At 42.3% G+C, this 23,180-nt stretch overlaps 1 protein-coding gene across 7 annotated transcripts in view; it reads right to left on the bottom strand.

Annotated features, from left to right (window-relative positions):
* Nucleotides 1-23,180, bottom strand: part of Unc13b (unc-13 homolog B) — a 241,504-nt gene that overhangs the window by 42,078 nt on the left and 176,246 nt on the right. For 2 of the 7 annotated variants that reach the window (XM_029567940.1, XM_008842391.3), the window contains exons 1-2: nt 13,140-13,588; nt 3,568-6,060 (exon numbers count right to left, since the gene is read on the bottom strand). The exons of the other annotated variants lie outside the window; for them this stretch is intronic. In XM_029567940.1, the coding sequence (XP_029423800.1) occupies nt 3,568-5,842 (2,275 nt within the window). In that variant the 5' untranslated portion in view covers nt 5,843-6,060; nt 13,140-13,588. Of the gene's footprint in view, nt 1-3,567; nt 6,061-13,139; nt 13,589-23,180 lie in introns of those variants that run through there. 7 annotated transcript variants of the gene reach the window in all.

A 23,180-nucleotide genomic window follows, 5' to 3' on the forward strand; every position in this document is an offset into this window, starting at 1 on the left:
CAGAGACAGAGAGAGAAAGACAGCTGTAGCTGTTACAGAAGCCAAGTGAAGAAAATGTTTCAAAAAGAACTGGGGCATAAAGGCACACAAAAGATCAAAGGAAAGGACTGGGAGTCCAGAAATAACATCCCACACTTATGGTCAGTTCATTTTTGACAAAAGTGCTAAGATCATCTAAGGGGAAAAGAATAGTTTAATAAATCATGGTAGGCAATTGGACATACGGAATGCACAAGAATGAGGTTGAACTCTACCTTGCACCACTCACAAAGCAAGTCCAAATGGATCACAGACCCACATATATGAGCTAAAACTATAACTCTTGGGAAAAACAACAAGAACAAAGGAGTGGGGCTTGGGCGATGGCTCAGTCATGAAGTGCCTGCTGTGCAAGCATGAGGATCTGAGTCTGACTCTCCAGCACCCACGTAAAAAGTGGGGTATAGTGCCATATGTCTGTAACCTTAGTACAGGGTAGGAGTTGGGTGGAGACAGGCTGAGCCCCTGAGCTCAATGGCCAGATAGTCTAGCCAATCAATGAGCTCTGGGCTCAAGGAGAGATCCTGTCTCAAAAAATAAGGTGGAAAGCAATAGAGGAAGATTACCGAATGTATCAACCTCTGGTCTCCACAGTAACACACATATATACAAGCACACACTCACATACACACTATACCACACACACACACACACACACACACACACACACACAGGATTAAATCTTTAACATTTTGGATTAAATGAGTTTCTTAGCTATGACAGCAAATCATAATCAACAGAAGAAAAAAATGGATAAACTGAATTTCATAAAAATTTAGAACTTTTAGCTAGACATAGTGGCACATGTCTTTGATCCCAGCACTTGGGTGGCAGAGACAGGTGAATCTCTGTGAGATCAAAGCCAGTCTGGTCTACATAGCAAGTTCCAGGCCAGCTTGTGGCTACAGGGAGGCCCTGTCTCAAAACAACAACAACAACAACAATAACAACAACGAAACACTTCTGTGGTCTGCTTCATATCAATTATGATGGCTCATTAAAATAACACTTAAAAAAATGTTAGAGACCCCATGGAGAAACTAGAATTCCTGTGCACTATTGCTGGGAATATAAAAGTAGGCACTTTCCCTAAAGTGTTAAACATAGAGTTACTACATAAACCAGAAATTCTACTTCTAGGTAAAAACCCAAGAACTCTTCTCACTTCTAGGTGTACCAGGAACTCCAGCACAGGGGAAGCTGAGGCAAGAGGAATATGAGTCTAAGAACTGGAACACATGGCACCACTCTGATGCAAAAACAATGAAAATAAAAACAGAACACAAAAAACAAGCCCAACAACAACAACAAAAATCCTAATGATAAGCTACAACTGTAACAGTAAGCTTGGGCCCCAAACGGTATCAAGCAGTATAGTGAAAAAAGTAGATTTTTCAAATACTTCATTGGGGCAGCATCTGGAAAACAAGAAGAGCAAGGCAAATCTGCATGACAGCACAGTTCCTTTAGGAGATGTACAGCACAACAACAGAAGACAAACCTGAAAATATAAACCAGCGACCAGCTAAAGTAACCTCGAATGCCTAATGAAGGAATTTAGACGACACACATGCACGCACGCTAACAGGAACAGCCCCCGGGATATTTGGAAAGAGAGTGATATGATTTCATTTTCTAAACTGAATTTTATGACTTTATATTACATTTATATTATTTAAGTTCTAAGATGTTTAAGAGGCTATAGCAGGAAAAAACCCACAACCCCATCACATCCCATTTAGTTTTTCACCTGATACATCTTTTCCCATGGGGAACCATATACAGCAATGTGGTGCATAACATTTAGGCAAACAACAGGCTACACATAAGAATGTTGTATGTCATGCAGCATATAACAGGTCTTCTCTAGACTAAGCCATCTAGGTTTGTGTAAATATACATAATGAGGAAACTACCCAATAGTGATTTCTCAGACTGTATTTCTGTCAAGTAACATATGACTACACCAGTTTCTCATGCATCTTTCCCTAGATATTCATTACATATACTAGAAGCAGGCCCTGTGGGATGTAGTCTTTCCCTTCCTTTTTATATAAATGAAAGCATCGTATACATACTGTTCTGCACTGTGCTATTTTCATGTGTTCATATATCTTAGGTAGTTTTCCATTTGAGTAAAGAGCTACCTCGTTCTTTTTATAGCCATATCATGCTGCATTCCATTGTTTGTAAGTGCCAAATAATTTATTTAATCATATTTAAAGGACATTTAGGTTGTTTTCAATCCTTATGTTAAAAAAAAAAAAAACAATGCTCCAAAAATAGCCTTGTTTGTACATATGCCATTTCCACATGTGAAAATATGTCTGCAGGATACATTTCTGGAAGTAAGGCTAAGGGCTCAAAAGGGGTGTGTGTGTGTGTGTGTGTGTGTGTGTGTGTGTGTGTGTGTGAGACAGACATGAGAGAGAGAGAGAGACACGAGGGGCAGGAGTGGTCTGTGTGTGTGTGTGTGTGTGTGTGTGTGTGTGTGTGTGTGTGTGTGTGTGTGTGTGTTGTATATCAACATATTTATAATGTTGATAAATCTTGCCAAATGCTTTCCTTAGAGGTTATACCAATTTACACCCCATTCTACCAGCACTGCATGAGTACCAATCCCTCACACCTTTGCCAACACAATATGCTTCATAATTTTAGTTCTGTCTTGGGAAAACTAATCAGATTATATGCAAAAGAGGATAACCCCATTTACATTTTAAATTGGATGAATATAGCATATGCTCTTTGGATAAATTTAATTTTGATTGGGAGAAGAAATTTTTAAAACTACGTATTTCCATACTGCCTAGGAAAAAAGGTTCTCTCATTTCCTATAGTCACAAAACATATTTATTTCTTCAATTCTCATGTAGCCAGGGAAAGGGAATATAGCCTATGGAGGGCAGCTAGGCCCTTGGGAGGGCCAGTACTATAAGCAATCTGCTCCTGGACACTTCAAATCAGAAGTAAGTCAGAAGTGGGCAAGGCCAGGACTAGGAAGGAGACAGATAAGGGTAGGAAATTTCCAGGGACCATGATGCAGAGAAGCACCATCAACTGCTGGGGAAATGGCAAGCTTTCAAAAGAAGATCATGAAAAATAATTTTTAAAATGCAACATAAAATTCTTTTTCTACCCTTATGGTACCAAGGAATAAATGTGTCTCATTTCCCATTCTTGCTTCCCATATCTACTCTACACCTGAATATCCTAAAAGTCCTACAGCTGCAACCTACTTCTGCTCAAATGTTCCTCCTTCTTTTGAAAAGCTACTACTATAATTCCCCCAATATATTGAAATGCCCTAAGGACAGGATCTAGAACCTCCCTCCTGTTACTTTAGAACCCTCTTTCCCTCCAGCTCCCATAGATTTGCTTAAGGTCTATATTCGAGTAATTTAGACTTATTCAAACCATGGAGCAGCCCCAATCACTTTATGAAACTCGCCACCATTCAGGTCTCAAGCTGCCCAGATGGAGGCCATACTGAGCCAGCTAGGATCCCATTACATAGAAACAGAATACCTGAAGGCATATCTTCCACTGAAAGATGATTTGCCTCCTGTACTAGATCTTGCAAAAGCTTTTTCTGCCTCAGTTTCTTCTCTCTTAGAACATTTTTAAAATTGTTGATGCACTTGTTGAGGTAAATGGTCTCTGCACACACTTGCTCTAAGCTCAGTTTGCCTTGATTAGGAGAGTCAAGCCTGGAACAAGTCTCAAATCCCAGACATGGGGCCAGAGGGAATATGGGCAATGAATTTGCAAGAGAGGAGTTATTAGAAGTAAGAGAAAAGTTGTTTGCATCTTGAGGGGTTTGGTCATCCTGTGTAGAGATGCCTGCTCCACCAAACACCATACTGAGCAAGCTCTCACTCTCTTGACTTCCAGGGCTGTCTGTGGAACAACTGTGGGTACCCCCTGAACTCAAGGTCCCTAGAAGTCGATCACTGTTCCCTGACTGGGACCCATTCTCATTACTTTCTAGGTCCTCAGGACTGATGGACCCACTGTTGTCCAGCTTTTGAAACACTCCCTGCAGAGCTGAACGAAAGTGGTGAATTGCTCGGCTCAGCTTAGTTGTGTAAAATTTTATTTCCACATCCTCACCCTCCTCCGAGCCACCCAGGGAGGTGGAGGACTTGTCAAGAACATCCTTAAGGACCTGAACAGTGCATTCCTCTTCTTCATTCAGGTCTATATGAACCATGTTACTAAAAGTATCAGGTCCTATGATCATTTCCTCCATCATTCGGCCAGAGCTCAGAGTTGCAGACCTCCTGGACTTGTCTGCCAAAAGGTCCTCCAGCTGCCTTGAGCTCAGAATATCAAGCCTAGCCTCACAGCCTAGAAGCTTGTCCTCTGCATTTACCCCGTCTGTTTTCAGTGACCCAGACAATGGCAGGCAGCTGCTGTCCACACTTTCATCACTACAATCATTTTGTAGCTTTTTCACTTTATATGCTGCAAGTTCTTGGCTGTTCTGTTTGAAAATCTGGGATTTCCCACAATCTTCTGTTTTTGAGATTAACACTGAGGAAGGATGCTCAAATTGTTGGAGGGGTGACAGTTCATCACAATGGTCACTGATTACCTGGGATGCTCCTGATGTTCCTTTTACCTCATCCTCTGCCTTAGTCACATCACTCTGTTTTGCTAGGTTGTCCTTCAGTAGGAAGCAAAGGTCTTGCTGCTCAGAAGCCTGATGCTCCCTATGTTGGTTCTGGGTCTTCATCTGGTATGGTCCCACTGTGCATCTTCTATTCCCTGTTTCCATCTGAAGACCTGGTTTATCCTGGTTTAAAGAATTCCAACTACGATCTTGACGCTGTTGCAAGCATGATACAGACTCCTCTGGGGGATTCTTATAGCCTTGTGGCCAGCCTGGATCTTCTCTGGTGGCAACCCTGACCCCGACACTCTGCAAGAGGATGGATTTCTGCAAGATGAAGTCTCTGTGCTCTAGATGGACGAGTTTCACCACCGTGGGCCTGGGGGCAGGAGCTGTGCCTGCCCTGTATGCCTCTCTGATGTACCTGTTGAACTGCATGCCATTAATACAGAGATGCTTGGCTAGGAAGTTGTTCACAAGTTCCATAGTGTTTTCCCCATCATGTTCAGGAAGTCCATATAGATAAAGAATGGCTTCCTCTCTGGGTCTTCCTACATGGGGTTCCTGGGCCTTTTCCCCCTCACCTACCTTGGCCAGGGAGCTGCTGCCCACATGCAAGCCTTCTATTTCACTCAGTACTGAGTCTACACAGCTAGACACTTCATCAACAGAGCCCCGGACTTGGCTCAAGTGCTGCCGGAGCTCAGCAATCTCACTCTGAAGACGGCTGATGCCTTGCAGCTCTCTGATGATGTACTCCACTACATCCCCCAAAGGCTCTTGCTGTTCACAGCTACACCTTTGGTCAGAACTTCTGGACAAAGGGGGCCTTGTTTGGTTTCTCTCTGAGGGATCTTGACAGTTTGTGGTAATGCTGGCAGATGAAAGTTCCTGAGAATCAGACCCTGACACAGAGGCAGCAGAGGCCAGAGGAAGATGGCTGTTCACCTGTTGCCCAAAGCTACAAAGCTGGGCCAGGTCCCCATCTTTCTCTCCACCAGTGGATGAGGCTGTGGATCCACAGCAAGGAAGCGCAAAGCTATCCTCTGATAAGGATCTAGTAGGGCCTGAAGACTTGTTCTTGCTGCCACACATAGTCTCTGCCTTTACCTTATCTGGTGAAAGGCTGGATGAAGGTCCCAAGGTGACCATGATTTCTTCTTCTGACTCTCGCAACAATCGTTTCATTGTTGCTGTTCTTTGGTTCTTTCTTGTCAGGATGCTTACAAGAAAGTGCCTTGGAAGATAACGGCCTTCCCTGCTTTTTTTTTTTTTTTGTCTGTTTCTAGCAATTATTGCTGACTGATGCTTTAGGCTTAGCCACCAGTGCTGCCTGGAATGACCTCATGTGTGGCCTTCAAACCTGGCACATGCCCTTGGATCCTGTCTTGACTTTTATCCTGTAGCTAGTGAAAAAAGGAAAATTGTGGACTCAGATCAGAAAGAAACAGGAAATTTAAATCAGAATCAAGCATCAAGCAGAGATAAGACCACTGCCTTCAAAAACAATAAAAACCCACCCTGACCAGCCTTCCAACCTTAGCCTTAAAGGCTACAAGAAATCAGTGTTCTCTTCTTGGCTTCCCTTTAGAATATTAATACAAAACCAAATCAAATATTTAATGTTCCAAAGGCATCAATATTGGGAAAAGCCTCTGGGAGGTGGGTGAGGCAAGGTCAATGAGTGGCTTTTACTTAAACCTTCACAAAATTCAGTACTAGGGTCTGACTCAGGGATGAGTAAGTACATGTTTAACCACCAGACTTCAAATCACACATACAATGTAAAGACAAGACATGAAATGTTTCTTTCTTATCCATTTTGTTTTTCTGGTAAACTAGTCAATAGATTATCCCTATCTATGTTTACAGCACAAAGTATTTTCCTTTGTTTAATAATAGCAACCATTCACAACTGACTCAGATGAAGGAGGCTCAGGCGCAGCTTGGTGCAGTTAAATAAATACCAAGGTTCAGCTTTTCTGGCACACAGAGGATCCTTCAAGGCACTACCCTAAGCGCCTGCCAGCATACTGCCACATCTCAAGAACAGAGGGTTGCTACAATCCTCTGATTGGCCTGGAGAGAGCAATGCATGGGGCAAACAGGGAACTGGCTACATTACACAGGACTACGGGCTGCTTTGCTGAAGACAAGACCTGCCACCAGCCTTGTCCCAGGTACTAAGTCATTGGTAATTATAGTACAGAGGGGAAGCTGATCATTATCTTATAAGAGGAGGGCACAAGATTCTTCTTTATTAGGAAGGTGAAAAGTGTAGAGTGGAATAGAGGGGAAAGCAGACATCTAGAAGATGCATGTGCATTACCAATACTCTCTGGTCTTGCTAGGTTACTCTGCAAGGGATAGATAAGCGAGTGACAGACATATATCACCCTTACATTCTTTGACATGAGATAGTATCCCTATTTTTTTACATTTCATCATGATTTCTAAATCTTCTAAACCCTTACCTTTTCTTTTCTTTTCTGTTTTCTTTTCTTTCTTTTCTTTTCTTTTCTTTTCTTTTCGAGACAGGATCTCCCTGTAGCTCCTGCTGGCCTGGAACTTGCTATAATGGCCAGTCTGGCCTCAATCTCAGAAAGTCATCTGCCTCTGCCACCCAAGCACTGGGATTAAAAGTGTATACCACCATACCTGACCCTTACCTTCTTTTATTTTGCCCAAATTAATACTAAAAGGGAAAAACTGACTTAAAGACAAAAGCTGATGCTGGTGTGGTGGTGCACACCTTTAATCCCAGAACTCGGGAGACAGAGGCAGGTGGATCTCTGTGAGTTCCAGGCCAGCCTGGTCTACATAAGGAGTTCCAGGCCAGCTGGGGCTACAGGGAGATTCTGTCTCAATAAAACAAAACAAAAACAATAAAAAAAGAACAAAAACTGATTGTTTTCATGGCAACTCATTTTCAGGAAAAGTCACTGCCAATAACTAGTTTATGGGCCTGAAATTTAAAAGCACTGCACCTCTCTACATTAAGAAGAAGCAGAAGGGACTTGGGATAAAGATGAAGCTGGTGCTTTTTACAGGAAATAACTAGGTCAAGAACCAAAGATGGAAATGAGATGAATTCTCCTTTCCTATCTTTCTGCCTTCTCTCCAACTCTCATAAGAACTCTGCTTTAACAAGGAATTCCTCATCTAAATAAGTTACCTATCCTGTGAGGCTGGAAAGAAGTCCAGTTTCTCCATTATTTACCTCAGTTCTCAAGTCAGGATCAGTCACATGCCTAGTCAGTCTAGCCTTCTGGATACTCCATAGATACAATCTGAATTCTTAGGTTTGGGTCTGATGCCAGTTTCCTAGGCAATTCTTCTAATTACCTCAAATTCTTCCTTCTCTTCTCCCACAAATACAACATCTATATTTCCAAAAGCATTCCTTTTATTCCCCAGCCATACCGGGATTTAGTTTTAGTACCTGGTGTTAGCCTTGAACTCAGTGGTTCTACAAGAGCTGGACCTGTCAGTTAACCTTTTAAAGATGGTCGCAAAGAAGAAAGATTGCTTACTAAACAAAGATGGAGTCTCTGTGTATAACCACATAAGGCCATGAGCAAGTGCTATTGGACTGAGAATCCAGTGACTTAAGTTTAAGTCTTGACCTTGGACTAAACTTTTGTCCTTTCTGTATATCAGTTTCCTCATCTGTAAAGTGGAGGAAATAATTACAGGAATGTTACAAAACTAAAAGGAGAAAACGGATACTTAGCAAAACTGCAAAACACAGCAGTATTATTGTTATTACAGATACAGTGAGTCTTTTAGCCAAAGAAGCATGGACACCATTATCTAAGCCAAACATCCAGTCACCTATTATTTGAGTGAACCATGTCTTCTATCTGTGCCCCTGACTTCTTTCCAAGTCCCTTCTAATGTCTGTCCAGTACAGTGTTATCCTTTTAGTTGCTCCTGCTTTCTTTTATAAGTTTTCTTTGTTGAAGAAAAGGAAGAGCAAATCATTTTGTTTCCAATACTTCACTCGGGGGTCAGGAAGTCTGACATCCTCTCTTGGGCAGGCTTACAACATGAAGAGGAGCAAAAGGCTATAAAGAAGGCAAGCTTTTCCTTTCTATGGTGATTCACAGATTCATTTCCACGTCCTCCAAGGCAAGCCCCATTTTAGTCTAGATGAGGCAGTTGTCAGGATATTCTGACACCTACCTGTTCTGCCCCTCATATCAGTACTCCAGACAGACTTGGCATAGTTTCCGGAAGAGTCCTCTCCATGTGCAGAGGCCATGACACTGGCTAGCTACTGGCTAGCTAGCCACACAGAGGATAAATAGCACAGCCACTGCCCTGTGGCCTCCTTAAAGGTCTGAAGGCAGAGTCACTAACAAATTGGAAATTTCCAACTAGAGCTACCATAGCAACTTCTCCCAGACCCAAACAAAGAGGCTTGCTTCCATTTCAAACAAACAAACAAAGCCCTCCAAACCTTCTTCTGGTAGCCAGGTAGTCATTGTCTCTCTATGAACTGAATTTAAAAATCACCTACTGGGCATACACGTTCTACATGGCACCAAATTCACTCAGTCATCCAGGTCTTCATGGCTCTGAAGCAGGAGATAAACTCAGTGTGATACCTGAAGATTATTCAGTCCCTTTGCTGCAGAGCTCAAGAGAACATCAGAAAAGGGCAATGCCTAGGGCCAGGAGACCTACCAGCCTTCTTCCTAAGTCTCTTCTTTGCTAGACTATTTACAGGAATGAAATGACAGGCGCCAAACTGTGGAAGGACCATCTGATCTCTGAGTCAATTTGAATTAGTAAATACATGAAGAAGATGCCAAGCATTAAGCCATGCTAGGAATATAAGAAACAGTCTCTGCTCTCTAATATGTTAAGGTTCATCATTCTCCACTGATGAAAATGAATGACAATATGAAATGATGTATGTTATTGTCAAGTTAAAATTAAAAGTAAGCATTTAATACAAGAGTGAAGAACAGGAAAGAAGTCAGACGCAAAACCAAGATGGATAAGGCCAGGGAGAGTATTTCAGCAGGGAGAGGGCAAAAGGGGCTCTGGTGCATCTTCAGCTCAAATCCAGCCTTCTAGTTGTCGTCAAGGTAGTCAGTCTATCATTCTGTCTATCCTGTTGGCCTATCCACTCTGGCCAATTCTCCAAACTTCACGCATACACTGAAATGATCATACGATTTCTGTGTTCTTTTCCTAAAAAATGCCTGATACTGGGGAAAATAAGCCCACCTTTTGGGATAGGGATGCTATCTGCACTTGAAAAAGGAATACAGAAAAACAAAATGAATTAAGTGAAAAGTTAAAGCTTTAATAATGAGAAGCTAAGAATTAGAGCAGGGAATAGATACTTAAATTACATTTAATCAGCACCAGGTTACTAAAGAGAAAAATTCTTTAGTATTCTGAAATGGCTGATTCCTTTATTCCTCTCTCTGACTTGTCAAATAAACAAGATTAAGAATGTGACTCTTCCTTGTAAAAATTGCCTCTGACCCAAATCTTGGCTTGAAGAAAACAATCAGGAGCCCATGGGAAATAGGCCAGGATTCTACGAACACATAGAAAGCAGCTCTCAATTTGTGTTAAACAATCACAGCAGGCAGTAAGCCAAAAGCTCTGAGACCCCCAAATGAGGACATATGATTCTGGGCCATTTACCAATTGCGCTGTAAGGCAAATATGGTAAGAGGAAAGGAGTGATTCCTAGGACTATAGTAGGTAGAAGCATTCTCAGGATGTCAATCTGTGGGAAAGAATCAATTCCTAGAGTATCTTATCAGAAGAACGTGATCAGGGCATGTTCTAAGGAGTGAGATTAATGAAAGGAAAAGAGAATGCCCTAGGATCAGGAGCTTAGTAAGATCCATAGTTTCTAGAATGTGCCATCTCTCAACAATCTTGTGGTCGAGCCTATGGAGTGGTTTTGTTTGACTATCATAATGTTTTTCTAAATTCTGAACTTGAAAGCATTATGTAGGACAAATACTCTAGCTTCTCAAAAGCCTAGTTACCACGTGACAGCCTTGTTGTTACTGAGTGGGAAGTTCTTGTTTAAGGGCCCACAGTGGGTATGAACCATATTACATATAGGAAAATATGTTTTGTTTGTTACCAAAATCAAATGCCTAGTACAGGGCCTCACTATGGTAAGCGCAGGGCCTGGCAAACAGTGAGAACTCCATGCCATGGAAAGAATAAGGAATTGATGGTAGAGCTGAACTAGATAGACTCTAGGTTTCCTACTTTCTGATCCACTTCTGTTTCCATGACAACATGCTAACTTCAAGGTCAAGGTTTCCTTTTAGATTGATAGCTAACAACCTGTTCTCATTGTAAAACTAAGTTGGAAACCTCGTCCCAGTAACATTTATTCTCAATTTTCTGGGAATTCACTCAGGACAAAGATTACCAGACTGTGAATTAGCTAATATTTCCCCAGCATATGAGACTGGTGGGGAGAGGCCCCAGGGCTGCTGGATGTCTCCCATCTGCCACTCCAGCATGAGACGGTGCACTGGTCCTTGTGTTAGTGATGGGCCTAGAGCAGCAGTGTCCAACAGAAATACAATGTGAGCCCACCTATGTATTTTAAGTTCTCTAGTAGGCATATAAGAAAGTAAGAAGAAATAGGTGAAATTAATCTCAATGTTTTATTTAACCTCAAATTCAAAATAATTACTTCAACATGTAATCAAGATAAAAATCATTAATTGCATATTTGAATTCTTTTTTTAATACTAACTCCTTAAAATCTCATATATATTTTATGTTTATAGCATACCTCAAAGTAAACTAACCAGCTTGGGCATGGCAGTACCTGCCTGTAATCCAAGCATGTGGGTATGTGTGGGTGTGTGTGGGTGTGTGTGTGTGTGCACACACCATGGCATGTGTGGAGAGTTGGTTCTCTGCTGTTACCTTGTCCGATTTGGGGACTGAATCCAGGTCATCAGGCTTGGAACATGCAAGTCCTTTTACCCATTGAGCCAACTTGCTGGCCCAATCCCAGCACTTGGGAGGCAGAGTAAAAGGATCAGAATTTCAGTCATCATCACCTAAATAGCCAGTTCAAGCAGCCCAAGCTACAGGAAACCCTGCCACCCTCCCCCAAGGGGAAAAAAAAAAAAAAGAAAGTAGACTAACTAAACAGTCACATGTGGTCAGTGACTGCCATATGGAACAACATAGGTCTAGAAATCTAGGGTAGAAGATACTCTATAAAGTCAAAACATGGTGGTAGGTACTCACTGCAAAGAGCAGACTGTCATCTCAGTGGCAATGGGCAGCTTCACTACTTTCACTCATTTTTTTACCTATTTACTTTGATTCTAGCTGGAAGCTGCATTTTTCTGCTTGGGGACAGGTTCAACCCCCCTCAAAGATATAAAGAACTAAGTATCAAGCCTTAACCTGCAAAAGATGAGACCTTTTCTCCCTCTTAATCCAACCCTTTCTCAACTTCCTGTGGCTCTGTGTAGCTTCTTTCCAATATTCTGGGCAAAACTATAAGACAAACATGGTTAGCTCAACAGAAGCTACCTCTTCACATAGACAAACATAATCTCAATGTATCAGGTCCAAGGTGCACTACTAGAAGGGCATGTAATAATGGTAAAAGATGTATTCACTTAGAATCTTCAATTTACATGATTCTGTTCATCATCACAACCCTATGAGGCAAGAAGAATTACTATTCTGGTTTCAAAGAAGAGAAAAATAGAGCTTAGGCAAGCCAAATTAAACTTGACCAAGGCCACTGAGAAAGGTTAGAATTTAAAAGTAGGTTTTCAAATTACAAAGTTAGGGCTCTTTAACTACACATCCATGACATAAATAGACAAATGATATGCATGCGTGCACACACTCAAGGCTGGGAAAACTCAGGATGGACTTTTCTGTTTATATGGTACATGCACACGAGAGGGGTGTACACATTAGACAAGACATTATAGGCTCTCTCCACACGTGTACAGAATATGGAAAGGTTTTTAAATATACTTGAGAATAGGAAGGTTACCTAAGTACATGTATAAATGCATAAAGAGACAGATGATCTCTATATATGAATGTACACAGAGGAAGAGATAGCGTATGTATATTCATATAAGATGAATGAAAAGGTTGTCAATATGCAGTGTACATACAGGATAGAACCAGCTAGGTAAGTTATAGACACATACGGACATATCAAGAGAGGAAAATTATGCATATCCAATGGGAGTGGATAGGTTATTTGTAGGTATACAGCTGAGTACCCAGGAGGAAAGGGTGGCCAGATTATTGGATACAAATACGTGCATGTGAAGGTTCTACCTCAGTGCTGAGTATGCTATTTTTCATTCATTTTAATGACCCCCACCAGCAACTTGGCTCAAACAGTTATGTAATTAATGTGGCTGTTCCATATTCCACCCACAAATGCATTGCTTTGGTCTCTGCTTGTCATTCAGCCAGTCATATACTCAATACCACTTACCTTGCTGCTGCGACCAAAAGAAGGTTAAGGAAATTAAAAGAAAAAAAAAAATAAGAAAACAACATTAAAGCGACAAATTCTCAAGTTTTAGAATGAAGTGCTGCCTTTGAAAGGTAATCCATTCAGAAGCACTCCTAGGTTTGATAAAGCAGCCACAGGATGAACTTTAAGAGCCACAGCGCAGCAGCTTGCCCAATCCACAAACAGAGCCAAGGAGCTATTATTCGCAGTTGCAGCTGGCTAGCTGGCTCCTCCGTGCAAAGTTGATGATAGGAACAATGCCTAGCAGAGAAATCCCCTCAGTGAAGGCGGGCAGGAGCTCGGAGCTGCAAATCTAGAAATCCAATCTGGTCCACACCTCTCTGGGGATTCAGAAGACCAGCCCGCTGAAGGCAACAGCAGTTAAACTTCAGCTAGGTCTGGAATTCCAACCCAATCGATTCCGTGCTTTAGACTGAGCGGAAAGCAGGGCAGCTCCAGCTCCTGCTGCTGCTCCTCCTCCTCTCCAGCTGCTTCCTGCCTGCCTGCACCCTCCCATAGGGCACCACCCCTCCTCACACGTTGCTGGCACACACACCCTCTTCCCAGCACACTCACGCATACACAACGCTTGCCAGCAAGCTCACTCACACACCCTTGGTGAGTGTCTCTCTCTCTCTCTTGCTAAATATAGATCTTACTCTCTCCCTCCCCCCATTTTCTTCCTTCTTTCTTCCTACTCTTCCTTCCTTCTCTCCTGTCTATACACCTCCCTCATGTCTAAGCCATAGACCGAGAGAGAGGTAAGACTGAGCCCTATACGTTGAGGAGCTCCAAATCTCAGAGAGAACCCAGAATACAACAAGAAATTGCTACAGCACAATACAGACAGTTGTCTACTGAAATAAGCTCTAGGTTGGCTTGCTTTATATGTATATGATCTGCCACAGCCTTCAGAGAAACTGAAGGAGTGCCACATGCAGTTCATATCACATGGTGCCCTTTTCTCAGAGTTCACAATCAGTATAGCACTTTGGGAACAGCCACCTGCTGGGAGCACCCATAGGCTATGCTGATACAAGGATTAGGGAGGAGGGAGCAATGAGTAAAATGAGTTAGCTAGGATGGATCCTCAATTCAGCAGTCAAAACCAAAGACTGCTTTGGATTCTGAATTCAGAACTCAGCAACAAAAGTGATACCATATCAACCTAAAGCTGTCTAAAGTTTACTACCCTGTTTTCATGATCCAAAATTTCCCAACCCTTTGCCAAAGGGCAGCCCTACCATGGAGATTTTGCTAGCCCAATGGCCCTCATATGGTTCCAATTCCTAACAAGTCAACAATTCTAGGTAGGATAACTAGGAAATCGAATGTCTTTGTCTTCAAGTTGTTCACAGTAACAAAATGTCCAAGTATAACCTGGGGACCCTTGAAGCTCTGGACCATAAAGTACCAACTACATGAAACAAGATGCCTCTTTCCACTTTGCAACCACAGACCAAAGAATGTTGTTTCCTGTGCCTAACACTAAACTGCCAGTAACAGTCCAGGGGAGCTGTTTTTCTTCTATCATCTCTGAGCTTGGAAGAATGAAAAAAGGCCTTTGTCTTCCTTAGGTCTCAGTCAAAAGTAGGTGGGCAAATATGATTTACTCAGCATTTGCAAGTTCTACTGCCTGCAACATTCCTATGACAATCTATGGGACATTCAAGTCCCTTTAACCCAGAAATCAGGTAGCATGTCTATGGGGACCATCTTGAGAGCATCACTGCAGAACAAGCAGTTGTATAGGATAAATAAAACAAAGATTTTATTTTATTTTTATGTATTTAATTTTCTGGTTCTTTGAGTCAAGGTCTCACTCTGTAGTCCAGGTTGGCTTTGAACTGTGTAGCCCAGGCTGGCCTGGAACTTGTGATCCTCTTATTTCAGTCTCCCCAGTGCTAGGTTTAGAGGTGTGTGAGCCACCATGCCTAGCTCAAAATAAGATTTCAAATTGACAGTGATTTCCTTGGCTTATCCAAGATCCTGAGGAGAAAGGGTTGATTTCAGAGCCAACATTTGCCTCCTCACTGCCTTCTTCTAATAACATTGCTTCCCCCTCAACCAAGGAAGAAAAATTAGACTCCAAGAGATGCCAAACAACCCATTTTTTAACCATCCACCTCATTATGCAGCCAACACTGACAGCAGAGCAAATACCTCCTAACCCAGTTGGGAGCTGGCTGGATGACAGAAGAGATAAGGGCTGACAGTGCAGCTATACCACATCTAAATACAGAGGAAGAAAATAGCTTGAAAACTGTCAAATTTCAGTGGAAGTCACAGCCAATTTACTGTGGAGTTTCCCTGGCTTGAGCCAGGAGAAAGAGGTAAAGAAAGGGCTGAACATAAATGGAGGGAAGACTGATTAAATGAGAATTCCCTCCTTATGCTGTAGCCAAGCATGGGAGTCCAGAGCAGTGAGTGTCCTTATGAGATTGGGGTCCAGGCCTTCTATACTGAGGAATTACACTGTCAAAACAGGAAGTTCCCTAGACCAGGGCACTGCCTAAACAACTTACCTCTTTCCCATTCACTAGTGGCTCCAGGGCCTGGCTGAGGCTTCAGGTAGTACTACAAAGGCTAATGAACCCTGTCTAGTTCATCTGGCTACCCAACACATTCAGCCCATCTTCTAAGCAGTTTCATTTTCAGGAAAAACAAAGGCTCAGAGAATGGAAGATATGTTTAAGACACCAGGAAGCATAACAAATTTGGCTATCACCAGTTAGTCTTTAGACTTCACATGAGTGCTCATGTCTTTGACCACAAATTACCCCTGTGCTTATCATTTTCCCATGTTTAAACAAAAACAAGGAGGGTGTGATCATTAATTCTGTCAACCTGATGGGATTTAGAATCATCTGGATGATATTACCTCTGGATATGTCTGTGAGGACATTTTTCAGAGAGGGTTAACTTAGGCAGGAAGACCCACCCTGAATGTGGCACCATTCCATGGGCTGGGGTCCCAGACTGCATTTAAAAAGGAAAAAGCAAGTAGAGTCCCAGCATTCATCTCTCTCTGCTTCCCAGCTGTACACTCAATATGACCTGCTGCCTCATATGCCTGCTACCATGCCTTTCTAACTACAATGGAGTGCACCCTCAAACTGTAGGCCTAAATAAACCGTTCCTTCCTGAAGTTGGCTTTTTGTCAGTTATTTTGTCACAACAATGAAACAAGTAACTAATACAGAGGACACATGGGAAATGTGGTAAACGATAGTCAGCCTTAAGCAATGGCAATAAAGGGCGGTGGGGTGCTCCTTTATTCACAATCTTACAGGGCTAAGTTTCAGACATCACACAATCAAAGGATAACCAGATCTCCTTTGGGGTAAGTAGGTAATTTCTGTTTCCTTGGCTGTATGGGCAGCAATGCAGCTCCCTTTGTCACAGTGACCTGGCCCTTGGTAATCCTCAGTAGGCTAAGAGGATGGGTGCTTTTTTGAGTAAGAAGTAACATAGCGCCCACCTCAGCTGGGAAACTTCCTCAAATCAAGGCTGCTCAGGAGCTAGCTGGGCAGAGCTGGAAAAACAGATTGGGTTAAGAAGGGAAAGGCATTTATCCAGAGCTGTGAAATGCTCTCAACAGACATTCTCAAGGTCTGGTTCCCCATTTAGATCTTTGCAGGAATCTTCGCCTAGAGACAGATGAGTCAAGATGGAAATTCAACATGAGACACTGACACGCAGAGTTGTAGGAAGGTTCAGAGCAGCAGGAGCTCTAAAGGAGAGCTGAATGGGTGGGTTAGTCAGAATACCACCTGGTGTACAGAATTCCTCTTCAACTAAAGCAACTACATAGTGTCATGGGGATACTAGCGGAGGGCCTCACCAATCATAATTCTCTCCCTCCCCTAATCAGTCTAAGTCTTTCTGAGTTCAGATACAACTAGTTTAAACAGAAGAAAAGAACATGCCTACTCCAAAGCTGGTCTCCCTTTTCAGGTGTCATTGTCAGAGGCTGACTGGATCAGGACCTGTAGGCGCCTACCTTGTCTTCCCATGATGACAATCACATACATGGATACAAAGGATGGGAGAGTTCAGGTCTATCTTGCACAGGGGTTAGCATGTGACTATTTTCTTTCTCTGCCACTTAGGAAACCCAGGAGCAGCATGAAGAGGCTGACATGTGGCCATACAGCTGGGATTTGTTTTGTGTGTGAGGAAAATGATTTGTTCTGGTGGCTGAGAAGTCTTTTTTCCCTTCCCTTCCCTTCCCTCCCCTCCCCCACTCCCTTATAGAATTATGCTCTCCTTAAACTATTTAGAAAATACATACAAGCAGAGAATGATGGGCAATGGAAGATGCTCCTCCTCCTTTCCTAAGGAACATGCCACCCTAAGGGAATGATAAACCTGGCAGAGATGTGCTGAGTTTACTGATGTGCTAAGACATAACTGCCACACAGCCTAAATAAGACCTGACAAGCTGCAAGGCAAGCCTAAGGAATCACAAATTGCTGACAAATCTCATTCCTACAATCGGGTCAAGCACCAACCCTGATTAGCAAATCCTCAGCATAAAGAACCAATAAACAAAATGCTCAGGGGTGCCCACCTAAATAGATTTTCAGCTTGTATTGCCAAGGGCTATGGGCTATATCCATTTCAGGACCAAATTATTAAAAGCTTTTTACAAATACATTTTTATTTTGAGTGTTTTGCCTGCATATATGCAAGTGTACTCACGCATATAATGCCCATGGAGGCCAGAAGAGGACATCAGGTCCCATGGAACTGGAGTTACTCATGGTTATTAGCTGCCATGTGGGTGCTGGGAACCAAGTCCAGGTCCTCTGCAAGAGCACCCAGTGCTCTTAACTGCTGAGCCATCTTTCTAGCCCCTGATTAAAAGCTTTTGGGAGAGTTCTTTATCTTTGTTTTAAAACTCTTTTTTAATATTTTATTTATTTTATTTTTAATGTGTATGAATGTATTGCCTGCATGTGTATAAGTGCACCAGTGTCATGCAATGCCCAAGGCAATCAGAAGAAGGTGTCAGATCCCCTAGAACTGGAGTTTCAGACAGTTGTTAGCTGCCATGTTGGTGCTGGGAATCAAACCTGGGTCCTCTGCAAGAGCAGTCAATGCTCTTAACCTCTGAGCCATCCCTTCAGCCCCTTAAAACTCTTGTAGCAGTATACCTTCCTATGCCCTCTCACTTAACTCTGGTCAGAAGTCACAGCTTTCGGACTTAGAAAAAATACACAACCTGAAGTAGTATTTATCTATGTGCATGGCCAATCCACAGTTTGCCTCAATCTCTGTACCCAAGGAAAGCCAAGGTATCACATACTGAGGAGTCTCTAAAGGATACCCACAATTTTAAGTTATTTATTGAAATTATGTGGAGAAGAGAACATCTTGTACTGAAAAGAGACTAATATCAAATATTCCCTTTAGTTTTTTACTCCTAGATGTGTCTGTCTTAGGGCAAGTCCAGAACAACAGCATTCTTTTGATTTAAATCTCAAGTGTCTTGACAATGAAAGGACCGCCCCTCAAAAGAGGATGTATCCTATAAAGTTCTTTACATATTAAAATACCAAGCATGGAACACTGATTTACAGGAAGTTAACTACTTTGCAAAGGGGCTGGTAAGCTTAGGGGAGACCCATTCTTAGCCAGGGATCTCTGACAGAGTAACAAGGAAGTATGGTACGGAGAAAGCAAAGCAAAGCACGCTACTCCAGAATGCAGAATGAGCCAGATTTACCTTAGAAAGCAGGAATGCTGAGAGTAGGCCCACTGTGGGTACCGGCTTCATACTTTGAGAACCAAGCTATCACTTACTGATAATAACCCCAGGCAGAGACTGATTCTTTCCAAATTTCATTCTCATATTCATTCTCTCTCCCTTCCCACCCTCTTTCCACCTTACCGTGTAGCCCAGGCTGTCCTTCAACTTGAGACCCTCTTGCCTCTACTTCTCGAATGCTGGGATTACAAGCATGTACCACTATGTCCAACTTTCATTTCATGTGTCCAGTTCTCCATCCAATAACAAAAGCCTCCATCCCTTTACCACAGTCACCAAGTCTAATTCATCTAACCCACCTATCAAGGCTGTCCTCTCCAACCTTTAGTGTAAGCTTTATGATTTCTCACCTGATGTACTGCAAAATATTCCCCCTCCCCGGTCATCTTTTCTCCAGAAGCATCTCCTTCTCACCCCTCTCTAATCATGATCCATTCTATCAATAGATTAAAAGGATATTTCTAAAATGTAAATAGATCTTTATCATCCCTTTTCTCAAAACCCTTCTGTGAATTCAGATAAGAAAAAGCCCAAGTTTCATAGCATATTATCAAAGCTATTTTTTCTGTCCACATCTACAGAACTAGTTTCCTAACATTCTAAGCTTGGTCAAGCCAAACTGCTTGTGGCCTTTCCACCTTTTCTACTTCCAAATGGCATTCTCTAGAGAGTCAGCACCAGGATGGTGAGGAGAGAAGCTAGAAACTTAGTTCAGAAAACAAGCGTTGGAATTAAATGAGCAAAATCTACTCTGCTACTTTTCATGGGTTGAACTATAATAAAAATGAACACCATTTAACCCATATATTGATATAACCACCAAGATGATGGTATCAGAAGGGAGGTTATTTGAGGTGACTGAGATGAGTGCCCTCATAAAATAGGTCCAAGAGAGCTCTCTCACCCCTTCTACCATATGACCTGCAATGACGAGATACTGTTTATAAACTACAACTTGGGCCTTCTCCAGACACCGAACCTGCCAGTGAACTTCTCAGCCTTCAGAACTGAGAGAAACAAGTTTTGGTTGTTTATAAACTACATCATTTATGGTAGTTGGTTCTGTCAAGCTAGGCTACAACAAACTGTCCCCCCACCCCCAGGTCCAATTAATACTTAAAAAAATATATTTTATTATTTTTATTTCATGTGTATGAATGTATTGCCTGCATATATGTGAGTGCACTTGTGTTGTGCAGTGCCGCGGAGGTCAGAAGAGGGCTTCCAATGTCCCTGGAACTGGAGTTAAGGGTGGTTCGTAGCCACCATGTGGGTGCTGGGAATCGAACCCAGGTCCTCTGCAAGAGCAGTCAGTGCTCTTAACTGCTGAGCCATCTCTACAGTCCCCAATTAATACTTTTAAATACTAACTCCTACTACCTCAGAATATGACCTTATTTGGAAATAGGGCCTTTAACAGAAGCAAACAAGTTAAAATGAGCTCACCAACATGGCTAGCATCCTTATAAAAAGGAGAAATTTAGGACTAGCGAGATGGTTCAGTTGGTAAAGTCCTTGCCTTGCAAGCACAAGGACCTGAATTAAAACCCTAGAACCCATGTTTAAAAAAAAATAAAACCAAGCAGGGTGACATGGTGGCATGAAATCCCAGTGTGGGAGAGGCAGATAGGAAGATCCCAGGAGCTTAATGACCAGGCAGCCTAGCTTGATTGGCTAGGCCTAGGCCAAGGAGAGACTCTGTCTCAAAAAACAAGGTCTATGGCTTCCTGAGGAACAACACCCAGTCTGTCTTCTGGCCTCAACATGTACCCACATACAAGTGCATGGGCATGTACAACACACACACACACACACACACACACACACACACACACACAGAGCGAGAAACTTAAGCCAGGATTGGTAGTATACATTTACAAATCTTAGCATTCAGGAGGCTGAGGCAGGAGAATTGTGAGGCCAGACTGAGCTATAGAGTGAGACCAAAAACATCTTTAAAAAAAGGAGGGAGAGATTTTGGACACATAGATAGGCATAGGGAAAGACAGAGAGAAAATGGCTATCTACAAGCCAAGGAAAGAGGATCACAACATAGCCTTCTTTAACCTTGCCAACACTTGATTTTGGACTTCCTGCCTCTAGAATGGTAAGAAAAAGTTTCTGCTGCTTGAACCACTACTACATGGTACTTTGCTCTGGCAGATTTAGCAAATTAAAACAGAATCTTTCAGAATTATTAATTCCACCCTCCTCCCAAAAAAACAAAAGGAAACATTGTGATGGATAGCTTTATCAACTTGATACAACCCAGAAAGACAGTCTCAATAAGAGATTGTCTACATTGGGTTGGCCTGTGAGCATGTCTGTGAGGGACTGTCTAAGTTAACTGATATGGGAAGTCCCGGCCCACTGTGGGTGGCACATTCCCTATGCAGTGAGTCCTGAACTGCATAAAAGTGGAAGAACTGGGGGCTGGAGAGATGGCTCAGCAGTCAAGAGCACTGGCTGCCCTACAGAGGACCCAGGTTCAGCTTCCGCATGGTAGCCAACAACCATTCGTAACTCCAGTCCCTGGGGATATGATGCCCTCTTCTGACCTCCGCAGGCATTGCACACATGGGTGCACTTACATGCAGGCAAAACATTCATACACATAAAATAAAAATAAATAAATAAATAAAAACTTCAAAAAGAGTGGAGCAATTGAGCTGACAACAAGCAAGTCAGTATGTATATATTCATTTCTTCTGTTCTTTTTTGCTTGTTTGCTTGCTTTGTCTTGTCTTTTAAGACAGGGTCTCCCTGTAGCCCCAGCTGGCCTGGAAATCACTATGTAGGCCCGGCTGGCCTCGATTTCAGCGATCTGCCTGTCTCTGACTCCCAAGTGCTGGGATTAAAGGTGTGTGCCACCACACTCAGCACTATTTCTTCCGTCCTTGATTATGGAAATGTGACCAGCTATCTCAAGTTCCTGCTGTTGAGATGTCCTCACAATAGCATACTGCAATGTGGAATTGTGAGCTAATGAACCTTTTCTCTGCTAAGTTGTTTTTTATCAGAATATTTTATCACACCAGAAATTAAACTAGAACAAAATATAAAAATAAAAGAGTTCACCAATGAAGTTCCTAGGTACGACCCCTGTTTGGAGGTAGTTCATAACCTAGTAGATGAAATGCTATAAGAAGATAATTATACCCATATCACATATTTCAGGGAGAAGAAAGATTTTGTGCTTGGGTAACTGGTAGTGCCATTTACTGAGAATGCAAAATAGAAGAGGAGGGGCAGAGAAAGGTGAACACAGTTTGAGTCTGTATGAGTTGCCCATGAACATTCAGGTGACGATATCCACAGGCAATTGGAGATATAGTCTATAACTCATGAACAGCAATAGAGGTAGAGACTGCAATTGGGATTCATTAGTTACAGGTAAAAACATGGATGAGATTATCCAAAGAAAAGGAGGGAGAAAACAGAGTCTGGGAATCATCAGGTTTTAAAGAGCAAGTTGAAGAAGACAAACAGTGTGTAGGAAACAAAGTTGGAGCTGTCAAACATAAGAAAAGGACTTGAAGGAAAAGATAGCACAAGTGCCAGGAGGGAAGAGTATCTTCAGGAGAAATCCATTCACAGTTTTTATCTCACCTTCAAGAAGAAACGCTTCAGGATGTGGTTCTCATCTGGAATGTCCCTCCTAACTTGTCATCATTGGCTATTTATGTCTGAATGTCCTTAGGTGTGTACGGAATAAACACATTTCCTTAGCATGCTTGAAGATAACAGTCAGCAACAGGATGTGGAAGCCTAAGAAACTGGGCAACAATATGCTTTTTACCTTTGACTTTAAGAAGTGTTTTTTTAAGCTGCATGTGATGGCTCACAGCTATAATCCTAGCATTAGGATGCTGAGGTAGGAGAATTTCTGTGAATTTGAGGCAAACCTAGGCTACACAGTGAGTTTCAAGACAGTCTTGGATACACAGTGAGTACCTGTCTTTAGAAGAAAAGGAGGAGGGAAGGCTGGGTAATGTAGTTCAGTGGTAGAACATTTGCCTAGCATGTGCAAGATAATAGGCTCAATCCCCAGTATACACACACACACACACACACACACACACACAGAGATAACGTACGTAAAAGTTGAAGTAGTCATAGTCATTTTTTTTAATTTTATGTGTATGCGTATATTGCCTGCATGCAGGTAAGTGCACCGTGTCATGCAATGCCCACAGAGGTCAGAAGAGGCTGTCGGATCCCCAGGAACCAGAGTTACAGTTAGTTGT

The sequence above is a fragment of the Nannospalax galili genome, unplaced genomic scaffold, assembly GCF_000622305.1.
Source record: "Nannospalax galili isolate Female #2095 unplaced genomic scaffold, S.galili_v1.0 scaffold341, whole genome shotgun sequence".
In the NCBI taxonomy this organism is placed as follows: Eukaryota; Metazoa; Chordata; class Mammalia; order Rodentia; family Spalacidae; genus Nannospalax; species Nannospalax galili.